The sequence below is a fragment of the Xylocopa sonorina genome, chromosome 12, assembly GCF_050948175.1.
Source record: "Xylocopa sonorina isolate GNS202 chromosome 12, iyXylSono1_principal, whole genome shotgun sequence".
NCBI lineage: Eukaryota > Metazoa > Arthropoda > Insecta > Hymenoptera > Apidae > Xylocopa > Xylocopa sonorina.
This window is the reverse complement of record NC_135204.1, coordinates 2,552,928-2,576,134: the sequence shown is the minus strand read 5'-3', so window position 1 is coordinate 2,576,134 and position 23,207 is coordinate 2,552,928. Positions and strand designations below refer to the sequence as shown.

At 40.7% G+C, this 23,207-nt stretch overlaps 1 protein-coding gene across 3 annotated transcripts in view; it reads left to right on the top strand.

Moving 5' to 3' along the window:
• LOC143429935 (uncharacterized) overlaps positions 1 to 23,207 on the top strand; it is a 411,918-nt gene that overhangs the window by 68,539 nt on the left and 320,172 nt on the right. For all 3 annotated transcript variants that reach the window (XM_076905794.1, XM_076905793.1, XM_076905795.1), the window contains exon 3: positions 22,612 to 22,809. In XM_076905794.1, the coding sequence (XP_076761909.1) occupies positions 22,612 to 22,809 (198 nt within the window). The remainder of the gene's footprint in view (positions 1 to 22,611; positions 22,810 to 23,207) is intronic.

Here is a 23,207-nt window from a genome sequence, read left to right as displayed (position 1 = left end):
CTTCTTCATTGTCTAGTTGATACTCTTTATGAAAATCTGGTTTGGCTCATTTCTTGGATTATGAATTGTTGGATACTTATTGGATACTTGTTTTTAGATACCAGTTTCTTGAATACTATTGTGATGGATGCTTGTTTCTTGGATATTAGTGTGTTGGATACTTGTTAGATATTTATTTCTTGGGTAATGAATTGGATACCAACTTCATTCAACTTAGTCTAACTCGTATACTAAAAGGTAGCAGTGAGCCTATTTTGGTATAGAAAACATCGCTACCGCATAGTAGGGGTACGTCCAGAGAAAAATACATCGAGTTAACCGTTTCAGCGTTACGCAATTGAACGAAACTGTAATATAGTGTTTTATATTTATGGTACGCCATTAGCTATTAAGTTAAAGCGTTAAAGGTGAGAATCTTTACGACTTGAAAGGCAACCTTTAAAGCTCTAATCCCTATATTTAGAAAAATTAAGGGAAAGGGTGAGCAGTAATTGCGTGTCCTCAGAAATAGCTTGTTACACACGTCTGTATCATAAACTATATTTTACAAATTAGGAAAACGATCCTTTGTCGCGACAGCTATTATTCTGAGAAATCTGTGGGCATCTGCAACTTAGTGACAAGTATGAATGATATCAACAAGCGTTATTCTACATTTGCAGCCAATTAGACAGCCACCTAGCTGGAACCTATTGCACATTGCGATAGAATGGCGCAGGCCAGCGCAGCTGCCCCCTTTCCATTAATCCTCTCATTGCAAGCTTCCCTTTAACTTTGCCTCTATGGAACGATAGGAAGTGGATCTCTCAATCGTTCAGTTTATTACACCGAGCAGTGTCTGCGTTGATTGAACGAACGTACAGCCGTGATGAACGTCTGCAGAAAAGCAAAGTGCGCGGCGCTCGAAACGTCAGCGTGGCTTATCCGCTCCGAGGAAGAGGTTTCTCTTGAGAGAGATCGGTCAGCTTCCGATAACCCCGCAGGAAAAACCATCCGGTAACCACGCTACCGACAATTACACTCGCGAGGTGGTTAGAAAGATTCGGCTGATCGCGTGAAAGCGAATCGGTTTCCATCGTGACGGGTAATTAACGCGATATTTAGAGGAGCCATTAGCGGAACGATCGATTTCGTTACTATTTCAAACGGTTTCGTTACTTTCACACGTCCAGGGACGCGTTCGAGTAACCGCTCGTTGAGTAGAAAGGCGGAATTATCTGGCGCGTCCGATAACACGGTTCCTCGCTTAATATCAACGAAACGCGGGAACGATAAGCGGAACCGACACGTACGAGAGGAATTCGCACGCCACCCACACGTTTCGACCGCTCGGGACGCGAGCTGGGAGAGCACTGTGTCGGAGATAACGTCGCTTTGACGCTTCGCGACTTAAGTCTCTTTTCCTTTCGTTTCGTTTCATTTCATTTCTCCTTTTTTTTATGTTCGTGTATCTTAACTCCTTCGAAGGTGTATAAAAACGAACGTATTTTCTATGGTGTGGATTCATTCCACGGTGTTTCTATTTACTAGTGTGATGAGTGTTTGGTGGTGGGAGTAGGATGCAGGAGAGAGAATATCCAGGAAGGACAGTTTTTGCGTTGCATACAGAGAAGAAAGACACATGCGAGCCATATTGCAAAGTAACATCAATCATTGTCTCGTTTCCCATATCTGACACCTCTTTTGAATCGACTCTTTGCGACTTGGACAAAATACAGCATAATTATTTCAACATAGTCGGCATGACGCAGCTTGTTTAATACTGACAGTACAATTCCTTTAACATAGATTATTCAACACGGACAGCACGATCAATTTGTTTTATTCAATTCGTCTTATTCAATCCCGAACGGGCCCCCAAGAATATATTGCCGTTGAATGATTTCGGTTATTTAACTCGTTCGCTACCAGGGTTTCATTGGAGAAACGTCTACCACAGCTCATGATCTTCTCGGGATTATATGGTACCAATCGGAATAGACTTTACGTTTTTATGTTCAAAACGTTCTAAAAAAGTAAAATAAACGTTCTTTTAAAGTAGCTCACATATGTGTCGCTGGGCTATAAATAACAGTAATATGTATATATGTAACCCATGTGTTGCATACATGTGACACATCAAATTAGAAAAAACTCAATAGGATTAGAATACAAAAAGTAAATAAATAGCATTTGTCAGAATGAAATACATTTATGTATTAATATATGTATTATTTTGCGTAGTTCAATTAGTTGTTCACTGTTGGTCTTGCAAACTTCACTAACCTATTCAACGACTGTACAAACTCTAAATCACTTAATATTATCGTAGACCAAGCACAATTATTAATATAGTTCGCCGTTTTAGAATTTAACAATTCTGTTCGAAACAACGCGTTTCAACATGTCTTCATAAATTGTCTGTTACGTATATGTAACAGCTGATAGCGAACGAGTTAATTCCTGTTAATATCATTTTTTTTAATAAATCATAATTACTTTTCACATATACCACATTATCGATGTTAGCGGAGAGTAGGTCGTGAAACACAAGTACGAAGTACGCCAGATACGAATAAAGCGAACACTTCACAGCTTTACATCATTTGAAAGTGCAAACTCTTCACATGAAAGAGTTCGTAGCCACCGTTTAAAATCACAAACACCAGTCGAGAGAATTTACCGCGAAGTGAGACATAAAGATACGATCCTACTCGTCCCGGGACATCACTCCCCTCTTTATCTCTCGTTACGTTCGTCGTTTAATTAGCGCGTAGCTTAATTACTCGGCGCGTTGCTCGCTGGAATCAACGGCGGAGGAGACCTTCGCGCATAGTTCCACGCGAGCCCAGCCAGCTCGAGGAACGAACGCGTTCCGTTCGGAACTATTCCAATTATCCGTCGTGGCTGTTATCGCGATAGATTCCGGACGTGCGATACAATTCGTGGTGAAATATGAAACGCGAACATAATTGATCAGAAGCAACGTGTTCATTTCCTCGTTTTAACCTAAGTAACTCAAGTTTCGAGCAGGTCGCGCCGCGATTTATCACGACTCCGCTTGTCTCAACAGTTTCCTCCTAAATCGAACCCCCTAAATTAACCCTTTCACTGCAGCGAGTTCTCACAGCGAGCCGTCGCTACGGACTTGCGACTGGTTGCTCACCGACTACTGACCATAATGTATCCTGAGATTTGATACCGTTGCGAATCAGGCGTACGTTGATTATTATAAAATAAAATAACCAGTAACTGTTCATACCACTTTAATCAATAAGTAACTTACGACTATCGTAGGAATTGGTAAGACGTATACTTTCTGACAGATCCGGTCTACCACGATAACTATATCTTTGCCAATATTAATTGGCTATGGTACTACACACACTCATTATTCATAATATTACCCCGTTCTTCTAGAGCGGCCGTCTCGACCGCATTAATCATCTTCAATTGTAAATAAGTTGTCTATCCGAGAGGAACATCTCATTTGACTTGCGTGGACATATTCAGACAACACACGCCTTGACATTTGTCCAATGGTCCAGGAAAAAGCCACGCCAAAAGCCTAAACGAGGTGTGACAATCTTAAAAAAAATTTTCGAGTCTTCATCTCAAGTGTACTGATCCCTTATCCTTCTCTTGATTCTTGAATCTTGAGTATTTCCTTTTTGCACCCTTCTCGGATCCAATCTTTCGATGAAACATCCTCTTCTCAGGCAAGAGGAATTAAGCTAATGTTCGAAATCCTCAAAAGATAGGTTTTGACTCGAAGTTACTTCTTTTCTTTTTGCTTAAACTGTGTCCACCCTGCATACTTCGCCAGATGTTGGAAAGGCACGACCTTACATTTGCATCTTGCGTCTTTTTACTGCAATGTCGCACTCAAGAGAGCGAGTAATATCCAGAAAGGCCCACTTTAGGTTCTGATTTCTTTAACAAGTAATTTACTTAATAAAAGATTGTCCAAGGATGTAGAAAATAAGAGGAATAGAAGTCAAGTTTTATTTATACACCTAAAGAAATTGTATCAATTATGATGGTTAACGCGTTAACACAAAAGAAGATGCATTTTTCTCAGCAACTCGTGGCCTTTAATTATTTGTTACGATAATATTTCATAAAAATGACCTTCGCGTATAAAACTCTCATAAAAGTTGGCAACGTCGTGCCTCTTTTGAGCGACACGGCAATTAACAATCAGACGTTGATGAGCCATGACACAATTAAGAGTAACATCGCTGCGCTTCCTTGATACCAATGTCGTTTTAACGAACAGTGGGATCCTCTTCGTCGCGGTTTCCGTTAAATTACAATCCGGTGAATGGTCGCGGCGCAATTAAGGGACAATTAATATCATCCGCTGGATGCAATCGTCCAGTGATCGCATCCCGCAATAACCGACACAAACTCGAATCTCGGATCATTGTCATAACTGTTGGTGGATATTACGTTGCTGGCTTTGCTTCGAGGTTAAAACCGACTAGTGCGATACAATTTTGCGATGGAGGCTGGTTAATCCAAACCGATGCAGCGTTACAATCGGCGTTAAAATCATCCCCTCTCGTAGAAATGATATTTTTCCAATAGAATTACAAGCAATAAAATGGTCGTAAAAAGAGCGATTTTACAGTTTGTCGAAATCGTGTGGGATTAAGACGAATGTAACGCATCCACTCGCAGCGCTGCATTCAGAGGTAATTGAGGATTAGGAAACTGAATTTCCAGTTATTATTGCCCTTCACTGAAAGAGAGAAAGATTGATCGCTTAACAGATAGTTCCAGCGATCCCTTTTAGAAGCCATTAGACGTCTCCTCTTTCCCAATTTCATTTCCCTCGAACAATTTCTTAATCCGTTTCAAACGGAATATCCCAAATGTCCTTCGTCTGGCTGGAGACACGCGAGAAGCCCCTTTGACGACGTCGAACGTCGATGAAGGCCAGCGACCTGGTTCTTGGCCGTTCAGGAACGGCGTAAAGTCGTCGGGCAAATATTTGCGGTATCGTCGTAGTCGGCTAGTGTACACGCTCGGCGCAGGGTTAATAAAAGCGGCCGTGCGGAGCGAAATAGAGTAAAAAGGGGAGAAAGAGTGGGAAAGAGAGGGAGGAAGAAGGAAGGGAACGGAGCTCGAAGCACTCGAGAGGCGGTTGCTCCCGTGGTCGATCGGTACGCGAGCATCGAGATCCGAGTTTCCACCTACGAGTCGCCGGAAGGGACGTTCCTGCGCGCGGGGATTTCATTCGCCGCGCGATCCAAGGCGGCGTCCGCTCTTTGCATCGCAGCACGCTCGCGATCCCTCGTGATCGTCGTGCCGAGAGGTGAAAGTCTATCACCGCGGATTCCTCGCTCCGGCTGCTTTCTTCCTCGTCCACCAGCCTTCCGTTCCGAGCGTGCATCGTCTTCTTCGCGTTAAGACAACGTCCAGGCTCGTTCTCTCGCGTGTACGCGGACGAAACCGTCGGCTTGCACGTTGGAAAATCGCTTCAGAGCCGAGGAAACCCGACTCCCTCGAACTGGCTGCAGTCCGTTCATCACTGGAAGACTTTCTTACCCAGGTTGCACAACCTGGCGAACGTTTGTTGGTCCCTGGGGTGATTCATGGGGTGCGTGTTGGGTGCTTGTCGTTCGATGCGCCGATTGCTTCGCGGATACACGGAAACGTTGTTGCGAGCTGTGTAACGGAAAGGATTGCTGTTGTTGTTGGTGTCTACGATCGTTGGCTGCAGGATCGATCGATTCGGCCGATTGCGTGGGTGCAAGGATTTCGTGCGAGCGTTTCGCTTTAGAAATAGGGAAATGTCTATATCCCTCGGCCACTTGAAAGAAATCGCTGCTATTTTAGAAAGCTTTGGTCAATTACGAATGGATAGGAGTATCGATTTAAATTTGTTCGCTGGTTTCAAATTGTGTTGACAAGGATGTTGAATATTGTTACAAATCTGGTGTACTTCAACTATTCGAAAGAAATCACCATTATGTTACAAAAGTTCAGTAAACTATGGCCGATCACTATTTTTTTTACCAATTGGTTATGCTTCCGTATACTCCGTGCTTATAACATTATACAATACTATAGGAATAGAAGAATTATTGAAATAATTTTTAGAGTTGTTTCATTTCGAAGCAACTTATTTAGTAAAAAATTGTACAGGTATTTATCGATGACACACACGAGCAGGCAGATTTTCTGGTCTTTCTCTATAGTTTGAAAGAACCGATTTTAAATTTCACGAAATTCACGTAATTTTTGTCTTCAACAATTCTTTTAAAAATTGTTAACAAAAAGGCAAAACATTGGACATAATTAGAAACATTAGTGGATACATATATGTCAATCAACAACTGATATTCCATAGTTAGATTTCGAGAAAGTGAATGCTGAAAAGGTGATTCCCATCTGTTTCTGAAGTCTTCCATAGAGAAGACGTTAACTCGATTTACCCTCGGATATCTTGAGCGATCGATCTAGGAATCGACAAATCAAATAACGACACCGTTCCCCTTTTTTCTAGGGCCGTCAACTCGAGTCCGCTATTATCGTTAGAAGCCATCTCGCAATCGTCGTTTCCCGGCTGCAATTTTCGATCGCGACAAAGCGTTGCCGTTACGTAATCGAATGTATAGCAATTTTCCACGGAGTTAACGACACTTTGAGACGGGGAGATTTCCGTTGCGCAACGGCGATCACCGTGGCCGAGGCGAAGTTTCCAGTAAACGGCCACGATTTGCGGAGCACAGCGTAAAGAAAATTGGTGCTGTCGTAGGCGAAGGTGGGCTAACGAGACGCTCGCGTGCGGCTGTTTGTCGGAACCGAAGTGCTTCCGCGACTTCCTTGCGGATGGTCGTCCTGTCGGCTGCAATTAATTTCGATCTAGTTTCATTGCACTGATTCTGCCACTTGCCAGAAATATGTCAGCTGTTTAGGTTACGATTCGCAAATCGTATCGAGAGAAAATGTCGATATCTGTTTTATATCGGAACATGGGTATCGATGTTTATTCCAAGCAGAATCAAAATTGACACAGTTTTTTCTTACGATGCTTTTGATGCTGTGTTTCGTTAATCATATCAAAGGAAAGTGTCGATATCTGTTTTGTATCGAAACACGAATATCGATATTTATTCTGAGCAGAATTAAAATTGATAGTTTTTTATTACAATGTTTTTGATGCTGTGATTCGTTAATCATATCAAAGGAAAGTGTCGATATCTATTTTGTATCGTAACACGAGTATCGATATTTATTCCAAGCAGAATCAAAATTGACACAGTTTTATGTTACGATGCATTCAATGCTGTGATATTTTTGCTGCTACATGATCCATCCCTGCCTTTGCTGCGATCTCTAGTCGTCTAATCTTTAAGCCACTGCGACGCTCGAACCCTTACATCACTTAACCTTGTTAACCCCTGCGCCGTCTAGCCAATAGTACTCTTGCAATTCTTAACCCCATCGCAAAGGCACTACTACCGTCCCTTCTCTACAAGGAACCTTCAACCGTCCCCATAAGAAATCACACAACCCCTTTTCCCCACGAAGAAACCGCTACTGTTACCCTTCTCTACAAAGAATATTCAACCACCCCATAAGAAATCACATAATCCCTTCTCCCCACAAAGAAACCGCTATTTCTCTTCGCAAGAAACCATCAGCCCTTTCCATAAAAAACTCCAATCTCTCAGAAGAAACCACCAACTCTTCGATAAGAAATCGCACAAGCCCTCACAAAAAATCGCTGTCATTTCTCACAAGAAATCTCAATTCTCAACGGGACACTATCAACTCTCCGACAAGAAATCACACAACCCCTCACAAAGAAACCGCTACCACTTCGCATAAGGAATTTCAACCATCCTACACGAAACCTCCCATAAAGAAACCACTATTCCTCCCCACAAGAAACCATCAAGCTCCCCATAAGAAATCATCCAACTCCTACAAAGGAACCACAAGTTCTCCCCACAAGAAACCATCAACCCCCTCGCCATTACAAATTACACAATCACTCCGCAAAAAAAGCCACTAGCTTTTCCCACAAGAAATTCCAGCCCCCCACAAAATGTCCAAAACAGAATCGCATTCAAGATTCAACGTATAAAAATTCTATTTCTGCAGACTCTTGTATTTTAATGGAGTCAAAGTTACTTAAGTATCATAGAAATTTTTTAATCAATGTTTTTCATATAATGAAGGTAATTAGAAGTAGCGTCATTAGTCGACGAATGTTTTTTCGTAACGCGAACATAACTCGAAGGTACTTGCGCGGTACCAATTTGCGTGCAGCATGGATGGCGTTTTGATTTATTACCACCGGCACGATATTTTCACTGAAATCGCAAACGACGTTCAGACCAGATATAATTGACAGTGTCGCCGATACCGAGAAACGCGTTCGTCGAATTATAGTAATCACCCGACCGATTTTTCCTCGCGGCGCATTTTCCACGCGATCGTACTCGCGCTTGCCAACCAGACCGAGCGGCTCGATTTTTCACCCGAGAGGAGAGAGCTGAACGATATCGAGCGGTAAATACGCGTCTCGTGCGAACTGTCGCGTTTCCATTATTACCTCCTCGTTCCACGTTATTCGACTTTCCCCTGTTTGTATTTTCCTTGCGTTACTCGAGACTCGACGCGCAGTCTGACTGCACTTTTGCAGAGACGAATTTTCTCGACTTTCTTACCCTTCCGTTCGCAACTAGGAGCGTAAATCACTTGCACGTCGAGGCAAGCTCACTCGCGGATAAATTACACGAGTTCTTCAAACTTTCACGGAGCGAACGACGCGTTGAGAAGTTCGTTTAGGGAAGTTTCAGTTTGAGAAGAAATTTCAGATTGGCTGGATTCGACGTCACGCGATTTGCCGTGTAACTAAATCGAATCGACGGCTTTTTAAGTGGATTCTTGTCGTTAATTAGAATCCTGTGTTAAAATTAAAATAATTAACTTTCACGTCTCGCGCATAACAAATTTAAGCGTACAAAATTTTGAAAGTTTATTACAAGAAACAAACGAGTTATGATTTTTTACAAATGTGTCAAGATCTTTGAGGACACCATACTTAGCTATATTAAAATGACTAGGGCTCAAAGTGTTAACCTTTTGCACTCCTTTGTCGACTATGACTCGAAATCAGTAAATAAAAAAAAAACAGATATAAATTACAACAAAGTTTCAGAACTATATTTAATTAACCCTTTGCACTCGATGTCTACCAGCAATAGAAAATTTCTATTTCAATAGAAAACTCGAGGAAAACATGTATTTCTCAAAAACTGTAAGAGTAAGTTTAACTTTCGTAATCACTAATGAATTCTGATGTTCTCTTATATCCGTGTGATTAACAGCTTTGTGAACTGGTTATAATCGATACAATCTACGATCAGGTACACTGAAACAATAAGCGTGCCAGCAGAGAAAACTTTACCAAATGACCAGTATTTATAAATGCATCGAGAGGACTTTTTTTCGAATAACGTTAACTTGGATGAGGCACTGTGGGTGCCAGGAACGTTGAGAATCGAAGTGTTCGCGAGGGTGAGGGCGGTATGGAGGACTCTTTGTTAGCTTTTTCCTGTTTACTCGTCGTCTGAGGCGCATAGAAAAAGGTCCGGACCAGTTCACAAAGCTGCAAACATTACATGTTTATCGCATATTTCCCTTTCTAGAAGAGAAAATTTGAAATCGCGAGCAATGCAAAATATAAATCTAGGAGAGATGTGCCGGATAACAAAATTGTAAATTATAGATAAAAAAAATACTTAATTTTTTGACATATTTAAAAAACATGATTCCTCTCTTCCGAAACAATCCTGGTTTCGCTAAGATCGATGTTTCAGCTTACAGTCAACGTTTTCTACGAAGAGAAAAATTGGAAAATTGAAAAGCAGATAGGAAAGTCGAATAGCCAGGATTCTTGGAAGAAATTCGAAATCTGTCGTTGAGATCGGTCTCATGGTACCCGTGTCAGGGCTGTCAAAAGCTGGGATGGCGGCTCGCGGCCGCGATTACCTTCCCTTTCGCGGCGGGCCGTAACAGCGGGCTGGTCGCTCTAAGCGCCAGCGCGAGTCACAAAGGGTATGGGAGCGACACACCCACCGGATGCATTTTATACACTGCTCCGGTAGGTAAGCCGCTGGTGACGTCACCGTCCTATATACAGGGTGCCGTAGCCGTGACCCGTCGCTGCGACCCGCGCGAAAGTCTCATTCTTGATATCCACCACCGATAACCCGTTGGCGTTCCTCGTGACGCCGATACCTTCCACCCCTGTGTCCACGCGCGAACCCATTTAAATTAGACGTGGAAACGCTCTAACTCCGCGAAACTTATTCCGTCCCGTTTGCGTTCGAATTGACCCACCAGTCCCTCTCTTTCTCTCCTAATACCTAAGAGAGGTAGGTGTCAGCGATATCGCGAGCGTGTCGGAACCTGGAGATTGTCTCCATCTTCGTCTATCCCTCCGCTATGCAGCCGCGACTGCATTGCATCGTCGGTTGGTTAACGCAATCGCGCGAGTCACGTGCAATAGGCACGTAATATAGAGGCTGGGGGGATTTTTGCGGTGCTGGTGATCCGTGGGCTCCGACGGTGTTCCCCGTTACAATGTTGCTCGGAGCGGTTTTTACGGAACGACGAATTAATTGCGTGACCGCAATTAGATCCGGACAGGGTGGAGGATTGATGTGGCGGCGGCTACGGAGGGTGTTGCAATAGGAAGCGGTCGGGTGGGGTCCCTTGCGTGATCCCGTGGAATCGTTTCGAATCTCGAGCCACGGCTGAAGCTACATCCATGGGATTGTACGAGTTTCCGTTCGATATACGACCGTTTTGAACGCTCGCAACCTGTTATTTTCTAAATGCTGGAAAGGCCGTCGTGTCTGGGCCATTAAGGGGAGACAAGTGCTCGCGTGTTGGGAAATTTTCGAATAACGAAACGATTACTTTCCTGCTGGGGAAATACAAATTTCGCTGCTTTATATAGAAATTGGGAAAATTACTTAATCAGCAATTTTAGTTTAGTAGTTAACTACTAAAACTTTAGTTATATCGTATATTATATACGAATAAAGGAAACCCTTTCTACAACTGTAAATCATTTGGAAGTACAATCACTACTGTCTTCTTAACACATTGAATGCTATAGGGGCACGTCAATATTAGTAGAAATAGATAATTAGAGTAAATGTTCAATACTTATAAATTTGCAACACTAGCAATGAATGCAGTCTTTAAAGCATATAAAAACAATTTGATTTATACATAAAATGTACACCTATTGTGCGCGCGTATTGCGATGTCATATTAAAAAGATAAAAAAGAATTTGTCTTAGAAATTTTCTTTCCGAACATAATTTATATAATAAAAAAAATTTTTCTTCATTTTACGCATTTGTCTAGTAAATGGATACTTGTTCTCAATGTTTGATAGAATTTAACCACAAAAAAAGTTAAGCATTTTCGACAAAAAACTACTGAAAACCTCAATTAACCCGCATTAAAATTATACAAATTTGGAAGGGCTATATTTCCGAAAATAGAAATTGTTATTTAACGACATTGTGGCTCGTTAGGAGCTGGAAACCCTCCCCTTGAAAACGATTTTCGAATCATCTCGACCCAACTTTCGGTTCCTGAGATATCGTCGCGTGAAGAGAAGGGTAATTTTCAATCGGTTACTATGTTTATCCTCGTTTTGGCTCGGATTTCTCGCTCGCACCTAGTTATTGATATATTCCAATCGTCTGTCACGTAGGTTGGTCAGTGCCAGACACGTGCCACACATATTTTTACTATTACTATTAATGTATACGCATTTCCAGGAAAAAATGTGGGTCAAGTCATTCATAACTACTGCGGCCATCTTGCGCGGCGTTATGAATGAAAAAATGTTGAGCTCTTATATTTTAGCAACGGATTGAGATATCGAAATGAAACAAAAACTGACTTCAATAGCGCAATTTTCTCTATCTATTTGAGGGGTTTTGGCGACCAAATTTTTCGTTTTTTTTTCGGAGCTGTATAACTGGATATTAATACACTTTACATGCGTATTGGTGTAAGTCTGAGTGATTTTAAAACAAAGAAAAGATGCATCAATGCAGTCTTCATAATATGCCACAACCTTTCTGGTATAATTTCCTGCAGTTGTCCTACCTAGTTTCTTTGAATTTTTATTATAACATATCTTGCCAAACCGTCGCACAGTTCTAACTTTTCCCAGCATTGTTTTTAATTCATAATATGGTTTCCTTAACAAGCTTTCACGCGTGGAAATGTAAACCTCCATTTCATTATAGCGACATTCTATTGAATACATTGCTACTTTTATTCTAAAATCGGGAAATCTTAGAAATGCATTTAAGCGTCACGGATCACTTCAATTTCACCTTAAATTCATTAACGAGTAAAGGAGATAAGGGAGGTAAATTCATTAACACGTTCACGCCGTGGCGAAAATCTACGTTTTTTTTGAGCTCATATTTCTTGCATCAAACACTTATTTTTTTCAACCACTAATTTTCTGAAAACGCGTGACCCACGGGTGGGTCCCGCCGCCCCACGGAACAGTCAAGTGTGACCCACCGGTGGATCACCCCGGTATGAACGTGTTAAACATGATTACACACCGCAGTTTATCTGTTTTAGATAATATTCCAACATAATATGTATCGCATAATAAAAAATTCATGTTGATGACACGAGCAATCGATATCAAATTAATGTGGCATTCGACGTATTAAGGGTTGAAAAATTGGCAATCAATTGGAAGTTTTTGGTGTACGCGCGACAACATGGGAGCCAGGGGATTAACAGCACCCATCGGTGGCCGTCTCTGCATGAAATATCGGCCGGTTGTCGTCGATATCTGCCGTTGTAATCTGAGTGGAAACAAATCCGTGGAATGCGCGGCGATTGAGTCGTTGTCGTCGTCTTCGTCGTCGCGATTGCGCTCCGGTGCGCTCGTCGTGGATCGAACACGCCGCGATGCTGGCCCTGTTACGTCCACGAAAGCGGCGAGCATTGTTCCATTGACGGAAGACCGTGTTCGCCATGGAACTCGAGATAAGGGATCGATTTTAGATACAAATATCACGGTGACATATAAAGTTGTCGCGGTCTTTGCTGTTGTTGTTCTACCCGGAAGGAGGTCGACGGACCGTGCTCAATTAGCTCGAACCATTCCAACAAGGGGTACGTTCTGTAATTTCCATTGAGATAAGCAAAATTAATAGATTACGAATTATTAATAGAGGCTTGTTTATATAATGGTGGCTGAGATAAAGATCCCATGAATGATAGACCAAGTTGATTACTTTGTAAGAGTTAGAAGGTTTATTGGAAAAAAGTAAAAAATACAAATTCTATTTTTTATGCTTTCTAATTTGACTTCTGTTTCGTAAAAATCGATTAATAATTTGTTTTGTTACATTTTAAAAGATTGTGAAAGTAAATCTTTTCAGGGGTGGTTTAACCAGTGCGCATGAAAGTTGGATGCATAAATTTCATTAAGTGGCATACCATAACGACTCCTTGAAATCTACACTTTGAGTAAAAGTATTTTCAACTACTCTGCAAGTGTACTAACATTAAATAAAATCATTCAATAAAAATTTATTATCATTCAATAAAAATTGGTCCAAATAAAAATTCCAACAATTTCTAAATTTTAGAAGAAAATTTTTATTCTCCAATTTCAACCCCTAATGTGTACTGCAGACTCCTCTGTCCACAAAGGGTTTCTTCAATTCTCGGTAACTTACCACTCAATTTATCATTTATCATCTCCCAGCTGGTAACAATCGAAGAAACCATCTTCCAGGTACATTTAATACCCCTACATCTTTTCGGGAAGAAAGAAATTCGCTTTTAACGAGTTTCACGTGCGCGTCGCGCCACAATTCACAAAGCTTATCGGGACTACAAGCGAGAGGCACTTCATCAGGCAAGCGCGGGTTTCCACGTGCGTGGATTGATTAATGCGCGTTTCCATCCTGCCCCCCATCCCCGGCTCTTTTCCTCCTGTATTCGCCCCGTCTCGCTCGAGGAACTCTCTCCTCCGACTCGGTGGTCCGTGGCATTATCTCGATCCTAAACAACGCAGCATTGATGGATATCGCGAGCGCTTCTGGTGCATTGTGCAACCGTTCGAACCTGGCCACCAGCGCTCGCTTCCGATGGCTTTCCTTCGCCGTTTAATTAACAACCGCCGCTGCCCTCTGCGCGTGGACCGCGATTTTTCGATAATTACCAACCGTCCACCAGCGTCACCGTCAAGTTCACCGTTGATCGTGAAGCGCGGTGATCGCCACTTTGGACCCTTTAATGAGACGAGCCTGGGAAAATCCAAGGCGAAACGAGGCAGGACAGAATGCGTTACAGAACCGTACGCGCACTCCCTCAGAATGGCTGTTTTAATGAACTTTGCTCGGTCACGATCTTAAGTAATGACCGATCGATCCGCTTCGTTTCGTTCGATTCGCTATTGGAATGCTTGCTCGATTCGATCGTTGGTGTCCACTGCGGTTGGCTCCACGGTCTGGGTCTAGCTAGATGAATTATTGCTATTCATGGGAAAGTGATATTTTATTCAAGTGGAATTGTAAAGCATCGATGTTTCAATTCCTTCTACGACATATCGCCTAGTATGGGAGTTTTTTAAATTTCCAACCTGTGTTTTATTAGTTAAACGCGTAGATATCTTCTTTTCATTGAATACGTGTTGAAGCAATTCAGCTTTCCACGGCAAAGCTCTACACATAGAAGATGATTGGACTCGCCATCGATAGTGATAAGATTAGTCACTAGTTAATAGATTAGTTATTTTTATATTGTAAGAGTTTTAGTAGATTAACATATTTGTGACTGCATCGTTACGGAATCGAGTGGCGTTCAATTGTTTTTTCACAAAATGTGACGATCAGCGACGAGCAACAGGATAACGGTAGTTGATGCATAGCGATCGAAAAGAAAAAACGTATAATTCTTTTTTCACCTTTGTATTTTTTTATTTTTTTAATAAATGTATTTAATATATATATCGTTACAATATTTATAATTTGGAATAACAAAAGGGTTCTAAGGATACGTTCCTTCTTTGTTTCAAAAGACTCTTTCACTTCCTTTTACGACGCGATAGAGCGAAGATGCAGTGAAAAGACTCTTGAAGAAATACATGTTGTTAATTAATCTCACATGTGCGTTTCCGTATTTATTAACGCTCTCCCAAAACGAGAAATGCCACATCTCTTCTAAATGTCTGATATTTTTTAGTACATCGTTTTGATTTTTTCTCATTAACAGCGTTGACCTGAACAAAGTATTGCGGGTATCAAGGACAGGGAAAATCGAAATATTCGTAAAGATGAACTAACTTTTCCGTTTTACTCAATAGTAGTCTGTCATGCGTAGAGAGACGAACGCGACCGCTCCGCGTAGTGCACAGATGATCGCTGAATTAAATATCTGTTACACGTTTCTCGTTTTCTTCATTTCCCTTTGTAAGAAACGTTGTTGGTGTACCTGTGTCTCAAACCCACGGAAAACGAAAGAAAGTAGAATTTTAGCTAAGTCGTTTCTTTAAGTTTTCTTTTTATTTTGTCTATCCTGATTACAATTACACCTCTTTCCAAGGAGAAAATTTTGACAATACGAAACTTTGCCAAGGCGATGAAACAGATCGAAGAAAACCGCGAAGGTGACGAAAGGATCGGAGAACTTTCGCACAGCCCTATGGCGGATCGGCAACAAAAGGCGCAAGTAACACGCGCAAATTCACCCTCGGATAGAGGCCACGTAAGAAGTGTCAGACACGCCAGCGAGAGTGATAACCCGTCAGTTATATAAATGTATTAAATTATATTCTACGCCGCGGACACGTATCGTAGAGAATGGACCGGACGTCTGGCTGATTGGTTAGGTAGATCGTGTAACAAATGTTTTCACGATCTGTATTATTCCCGCCGCGAGAAAAGTCGTTCCTCGCTTCGCCTCCCAGCCTCCTCCCTTCTCTCTCTCCGTTCTCGCGGTTACGTTTCATTGTTTCCATTATGATCACCATAGATTCCCATGGCCGGGGTTTTCGAAGTCCCGATCGGCGTCAGGTGAAGACAAATCTCCTGCGATTACGTTAGATCGTTGCAAAATCTGTTCCACGCGAACGTGTACACCAATCGAGTGTTCATTGACGCGATCGTTCAATAAAGGCGGTTTGCGAGGGTAGAACGCGGTTTTTGACGGTTCGACGAATCAATTGTTTGCGACGAACAGTGTTTAGTATTCCGCGTTTTTGCGAGGATCTGGTGTAAAATCATCATCAAGGAAATTATCACTAATTATTTTACGAAGCTTTAATCCCAATTGAACAATGCATTTCAATATTATGTAGTCCAAGATCAAGAATAGATTATGATCTGTAGTTTGGGTCCACGAGAAGAGGAAGTAACAGCTCTAACTTCAGCTAATTTCTTTTGGAGCACTACCTTCGCTGTTTCTTAGTTATCATTGTTAATTACCGTTGTTCTTCACCTTTTGTACTTACAAATCGCGCAAATATGTACTCTATTGTATTAACAAATATATATTAAATTGCTCATGCCCTTCCAACATAAACTATGTTAATATAGGTATGCACGCGCTACAAAAAAAACATACATTATTAAAAACGAGTCGTGTTCACACAAGTACATTAATAAACAATATTTGTATTAGTGGACATATTGTATTAGTGGACGTATTTGTATTAGTATCGACATGTCTCGTCACGTCCAATTAAAGTCCATCTTCAGAGTGAAACCACACGCGCAGTCACCCGAAAACTAGAACCCTGCAACAAACCATGATTCGATCTATCAACCCCAAAGTAACCTTCTAAAAAAGGCTGCGAACAGAGCTCGGTATAACCAAATCAAAGACCGCTTCAAAGGGTGGTCCCCCGCCGAGGCATCGGAAAGATCAACCAGCTGTACGCAGGAACGTTCGCGATCGAATTCAGTGAAATCCCCGCGGCGCGGCGAATGCATTCATTAAGGTTCGTTGCAGCGGAACGCGGAGAGCGCGGGAGGGTTGGGCGACGCGCGAGCTGGAGTCGAAATTGTCGGCGGGGCAAAGGCCAGAGGCGCGGAAAGGAGAGGAGAATTGTGACGAGGGGCGCTATGCAACCCTGCCTTTTTCATGCGCGCCGTTCCCCGTTGACAGCGAACCGTCTCGGCCCGCGGAATTAAAATTGACGCGGGGTGGGCCTTGATTAGCCTCTTTGTTTAATCGCGCGCCGCGAGTATCCTTCACGCCCACCGATTTGCATCTTGTCGGGTCGGTGCGCTTGTCTCTACTTTCGCGAGCGACGAGTTCGCGGGAGGAGGAGAAAGCAGAAAAGTTAAAGACGGTCGGGTTGAGTTAATATTTGCCTATTCTACTGTGAGGGGGTTGGATGTGTGGATAGTAATTCTTTCTGCTTTATCTGTTTCACACGTTTTGACTCTCCACGTATAGTTTGTGCTTAGACAATGTACCCATTAGATGAATTTCTTGGAATGATTATCAAAAATTTTACTTTATCAGCAATTTGGAGCATACATTAGAGCTTGAAATTGGCAAAACTAAAGTATAAGCTATAGGATTCAATGGGACGGGGTAAGAAGAAATAGGAAAAATTGCCGCGTATGTTCTGCACATAAAATAAGGAAATTAAATGCATATACGTTTAAAACTTGTAAAATGCCATTACATTATGGAGAATGTTTCCAGAAGTATTATACAAATAAAAAATACTCAGCTATCTAACTACTTAATTTCTAAAACTATTAAACTATTACATTAGAATTATATTAGAGTTTTTAATCGATTTTAATTTTTATAATAAAAGTTATTTCGTTCAGATTTCTGAAGCTAAGAGAGTTTTAAATATAATTGATTATTCTTAATTTCATCTGGTACCAGAGGAAGTTTTCTTAGAAATAAGGCAAGGGGTAATGTATTAATATACTTCGCTGAACAGGATTCGTTTGTAATAAAGTATATTTTGTGCAGCGTGTACGTACTTTAACGCCTTGTTGGTCGGTGATGTATTAGTATATCTTTTAAATTCAAAATTTAATAGCCGTTAACGTATTAGTACGTTTTGTGTATTTCTTTTCGCAAGTTTCACATCCAGCGTTTAAAAAAGCAGAAATAACGATAAGATTATTTAAATTTAATTACAATACATAAGGAAATACTAACTTAGGTTAAATATACCAGCCTTTAACAGTAATTCTAATAAAAAAACTGAGCGAATTCTATATATATACGAATATTTAACAACATTTTCATTCACAAAGAAATTGCAACCTGTTTCTAAACACAAAACTCATTCAGCCACAATAAATTTGAGCACATTAGCGGCGCTCGGCACGAACGCATTACAATGAATCAGAACCCAACCATTCGTACGAGCAAACGCATTAATAAACAATATGCGATCATAATGCGGTCGATTAAAACCGCTCAGTCAGGGCCTTCGTGTCTGTTCTCATCCCCTCGAATCCCCGTAGGGACGCGCCATCCTCCCCTAACGAGACTCTTACGCACCGTCGGGTTACCCTTTTCCCATAAACTTCCCAAGGCCAAATATTGGTCGCGACGAGCACCGAAACGGCACTATTATTCCAACATCGGTGTACGTATCCCGAGGGTGCCTCGTTGAACGGTGAAAATTATCGATACCCGCCGCGCCAGCGAGACAATGGCTGATTTATACGACTCGTTTATGAGGTCGGCAACAGTTGCCCGAGCCGTGTAATCGGGACATTACAAATTGAAGTGGCTGTCGTACAAGCGGAGAGCGAAGCGTGCGAATAGTGATTGCGGTTATTGTCGATGGTGATTTGTGCGACTCGCTTGTTTCGTTGATCCCGTTAAACATTTCTCCGTCGGGTGAGGAAAGTGTTCCATATCCCTGACAGAAATTCCAAGGGTTGATTTTGGAAATCAAAATCAATTGAAGATTGAGAATAATTAAATTGTATTTCGAGCTCAATTTTTTGCAAAAGTATTAGTTTTTGAAGATTCTTTGCCTTTGAATAAGTAAATGTAGATTGAGATAATTATTATCATCAATTTTTACTATTCATACACGTGTACTGGATGGATCTTTAAAATCATAAATATACAATTTTATTTAAGAAAAGTATTTGATGCACGCGGAATGTTTCTTATTTCTGAGAGAAATTCTGACGGTTGATTCTGGAAATTAAAATAAGTGTAAAATTAGGAATAATTAAATTGCGTTTAAAACTCAGTTCAATTTTGAAAATTCTTTGCGTTTTAATCAATTAGTGCAGAGTACGATAATTATTATTATGAATTTTTCCTATTAATGCATGTGTACTTGATGAATCTTCAAAGTAACAAATATGCTAGTATCACAAGAGCAAGTTTTCTAAGCCTCTTCAAGCGCTAACAGTCAAAGGGTTAAGATGTGTTTCTTGAGACTCTTAATAAGTTGGGAAGATTCCCAAGAAGTAGCTAAGTTCCTTTGGAGTTGAAATGCACCCCAGTTCGTTCCTTAAATTTTTTATTGTATAGACGCTAGGAACAAAAATGTCTGTGATTGGTGTTGCCAATTACACCGCTATGTCCGCTACACTGATGCTATTAATTATGCTTATAAATTAACTCGTAGACAGAAGAGGCCGAGTATAAAAAAATAGCGGTATCAACGCCTCTTCGCCAAAGACAAGTTCCCAGAGTGCATCGGCAGTCCCGGAATGGCTGCTGCCATAAAATTCAATTTATTCCCCCTTGTTTGTTCTCACCGTTGGGGGAGATCGGCGTCGATAAGAGATTCTCCAGGCGTAGGCCATGATTCCATAACAATATGGAGGAGAACTTGGAACCGTTAGTTTCGAGCTTGTCCCCTCGACACCTTCGCGCGCTTCCCGTTTCCGGAACCGTGGCTCACGCCGCGTTAAAAGCTTCTGGGAACGCGGAAACTCGCGTACGCGGGCCGTTACATCGCGTTAAACGCTGAACAGTATGAATATTTTACGTGGTACAGTCAACCCTCTTATAATGCGATTAATTCGTATCTCGTTATATGGAAACCTCGTTAGAAAAAACTCAGAAATAAGTAAAATATAAATCAGTTTAATTCGTCCTGCGTTGTATGAAAATTATACTCTCGGAACATGAAATTAAATTTCATAAATACAAAAGGTAACATATAGTTTGCTACATATATAAAATTATTAGGCACCAAATTTTGTTTCAATATCAGTCTCAGTTATACAGTATTCGCAGTTTAAGTTCACTCGTTTGCAAATGAAGTACTTCTATTTAAATATTTTTTTTTTTAAGTAGTATACATAAACTAAATATTTATTTAAACGTAATTAATAAATTCATTGAAATACAGAAATGCAAAGAAAGCTTGTTTAATTAGTTAGATAACTTAGCCTATAATGGTTCTCCTCTAGCAATTGCTGGTAGCTTGATATATATATTCATATAATAATTATAATAATTGGTATATGTAACAGTAGTAATCGAGTTGTTAATTGTACCTAACAAATCTTCGCGATTTGAAGTTCCAGCTAGCGTATTTCTCACATAAAATTTTATTTCGGAAAATACTTGTTCCATGAAGTTCAACATCGATGAAAATAGTAATAGAAAAAGTAGCATAGAGTGCGTCTTGTCTGACTCACAAGAGAATCTTTCTGAGTCTTGTGGAATGAAAAAAAAAGATCGTTTAGATTATTTATAATAATACAATAACGTTATCCTATCAACAAGAAAACATACATTTGATGCTCTTTTAAATAAAATGTTTAATTTGAAGTATTTGATTTGTAAAAGAGTGAATCTCATTTGGAAAAGGGTGAATTTAATTTGCAAACGGATGGATTTGATTAGCGAAAGTATGTGACGCTCAATTTAACATGTTCTATAAGATACATATACAGGTAACTCTAATTATTCCCATTTGGGAACACTGACCGCAAATGGGTTAATAAATTATTATTAATTCGTATTCCGCGTTATATGGAAACCGTGTTGCAGGCGTACAACGTTATAGAAGGAATGACTGTATTACTATTTGATTGCGGTTGGAATTATAATTATGAAGGTTCGTGCAACAACTCTTCCTTATCGGACGAGGCGGCACCGATGCAGTTAATTATCGGCTATCTGCTAGAATTAATCTGATTCGCCCGGCTTGTTATGTATTACCAGCTAATAATAATATCTCGTAGCATTCGTTCATTTATCACATGGCCAGAATAAGGTAGATAAGAAGCGCGTGCATTGTGCTGCTGCGTCCGTGATAAGTGCTGGATATTAACAATGCACGCGCCCCGACCTCTGCTGGCCATTATGCCGTTCATTAGCGGTAATGGGGGATTGTATATTCAATTATCAATTGTTTTCTGGAATTAATCTCGTGTTCCTGGATTAAGTCTGAATTAAGGGGAACATTGTAGCAATAAAGAACGACTATCGCCACCGTGGTTCCTCTCAATATCGAGCTTTGAAGCGCGAGACTCGCCACGTTTAACCCTTTGCAATTCAACGGCATTTTGAAAGTTAAGGAATCAAGTATAAGGTTTTGAAAACAAGCGTAATTGTAATTGAGTGGGAATTGTTGGGTTATTTTTATTAAACACGCTACTTTGTTGTTTTTCTTAAAACACTCGCGCTCCATGCACACATCCTTATGTAAACTCACTCTTCGAACTTCCTCGACAAGAATATTCACAATTACATATCACGTTTCCATACATACCCAGGCACAATAAAATCATTCACATTCTACGTAAACGTAACACTTTTTCAATTCCAAAGAAGGGTATCATTCACAAGGTACGTTGGGTATATAGTCTAGCGTGAAATATTGAATTCTAAATTCTGAATATGAAAAACTGTTTTGGATTTTCGGGCCTGGTATTTAAAGAATTTCTAAGGAACTTAGAAAGGGATAGTTTTATAGGTTCGAGGAAGTAGCCAAGGGTAAAACATAGGTTAAAATGAAATATAGATTAGAATTGATACAATAGATGAGTAACATTTAAAATATATGACTGTCTGAGACTAATCGGTATTTACAAATGATAGTAATGATAACTATGGCTCGTGAAACAGTGAGTTGGCATCCATCACAAGTCTAAACTATTTCCAGCGAATTGATTAATTTATTAATAATTACATTTGATATAATTTTATTATTAACTTTTCATTAGGTCGAAATGCAGTTATAATGGAATAAATTATAAAATTAGAAAAATATGCAATAAACTAATATGAAGACGTATACTTCATTACTTAAGTCTCCAGTAGCAGTCTTCAGCATTCGGGGCCAAGTCTTTCGTCTTAAAAACACCGTTGTGACAAAGTTTTCATTTCATTTGTCATTTATAACAATGAAAAGGATCGATCATCGCAATAGCGGTTCCAATTATTTACGAACAGAAGTAAAGCAGAGGGAGCGATAGCACTTTTGGCTCCATTTTCGTGGCGAGTGTCTACAATCACTCGTAATAGCGAAGGGGTTGAAACAAGGAGCGACGCAGAGTCCCACATCGCAATCTCTACTTTCTCCTCCCTCCGTTCTCTCGATGAACACATTTCGATCAAAGGACTGCTCTGTTCCAGGGTCGCGGAGACGTCGCGTCGCTGGTCCGGAACTTGCTCGGCCCGATTTACGGCGATGGCGTTATCGATTTGCTGATAAGGCAGGCCCGGGACATCCTGGTGTGCGCTTATCACGGGAACCTGGAGAACTTCCTGAAGACGTATCTGTCGCCCGCCGCGTCCCTTTTGGCGGAAGTGAAGTCCGTGGCCACCGAAACGGTAAGTCTGTTCCTGTTCTTCCTCCATTGTCAACTGAACATCACTGCGTCGCGCGATTTCATCTTGCCACGGAGTAATAATACTGATTGTATTGGAATCTTATGTCTTATAATTAGTAACTTTCTCATAACGGAAGAATTTTTTTGATAATTAATTAACACGTTCCATGTCATGCGTCCTACATTGAACTTTTTGTTCAAACCATTTGAAATTCTTATTGTAAAACGAAGAATGCAAGCTAACTTCTGAAAAATGAAATTTACTGCTTTATTGTATTATGCGTCTTAAACTTTACATTTTTCTCTTAATAATTATGATTCTTATATTGTTGTAAAGATTGCAAAGTATCTGCCAGAAGCAAAATTATTTAATTGCAAAGCGTATACGCCGCACATGGC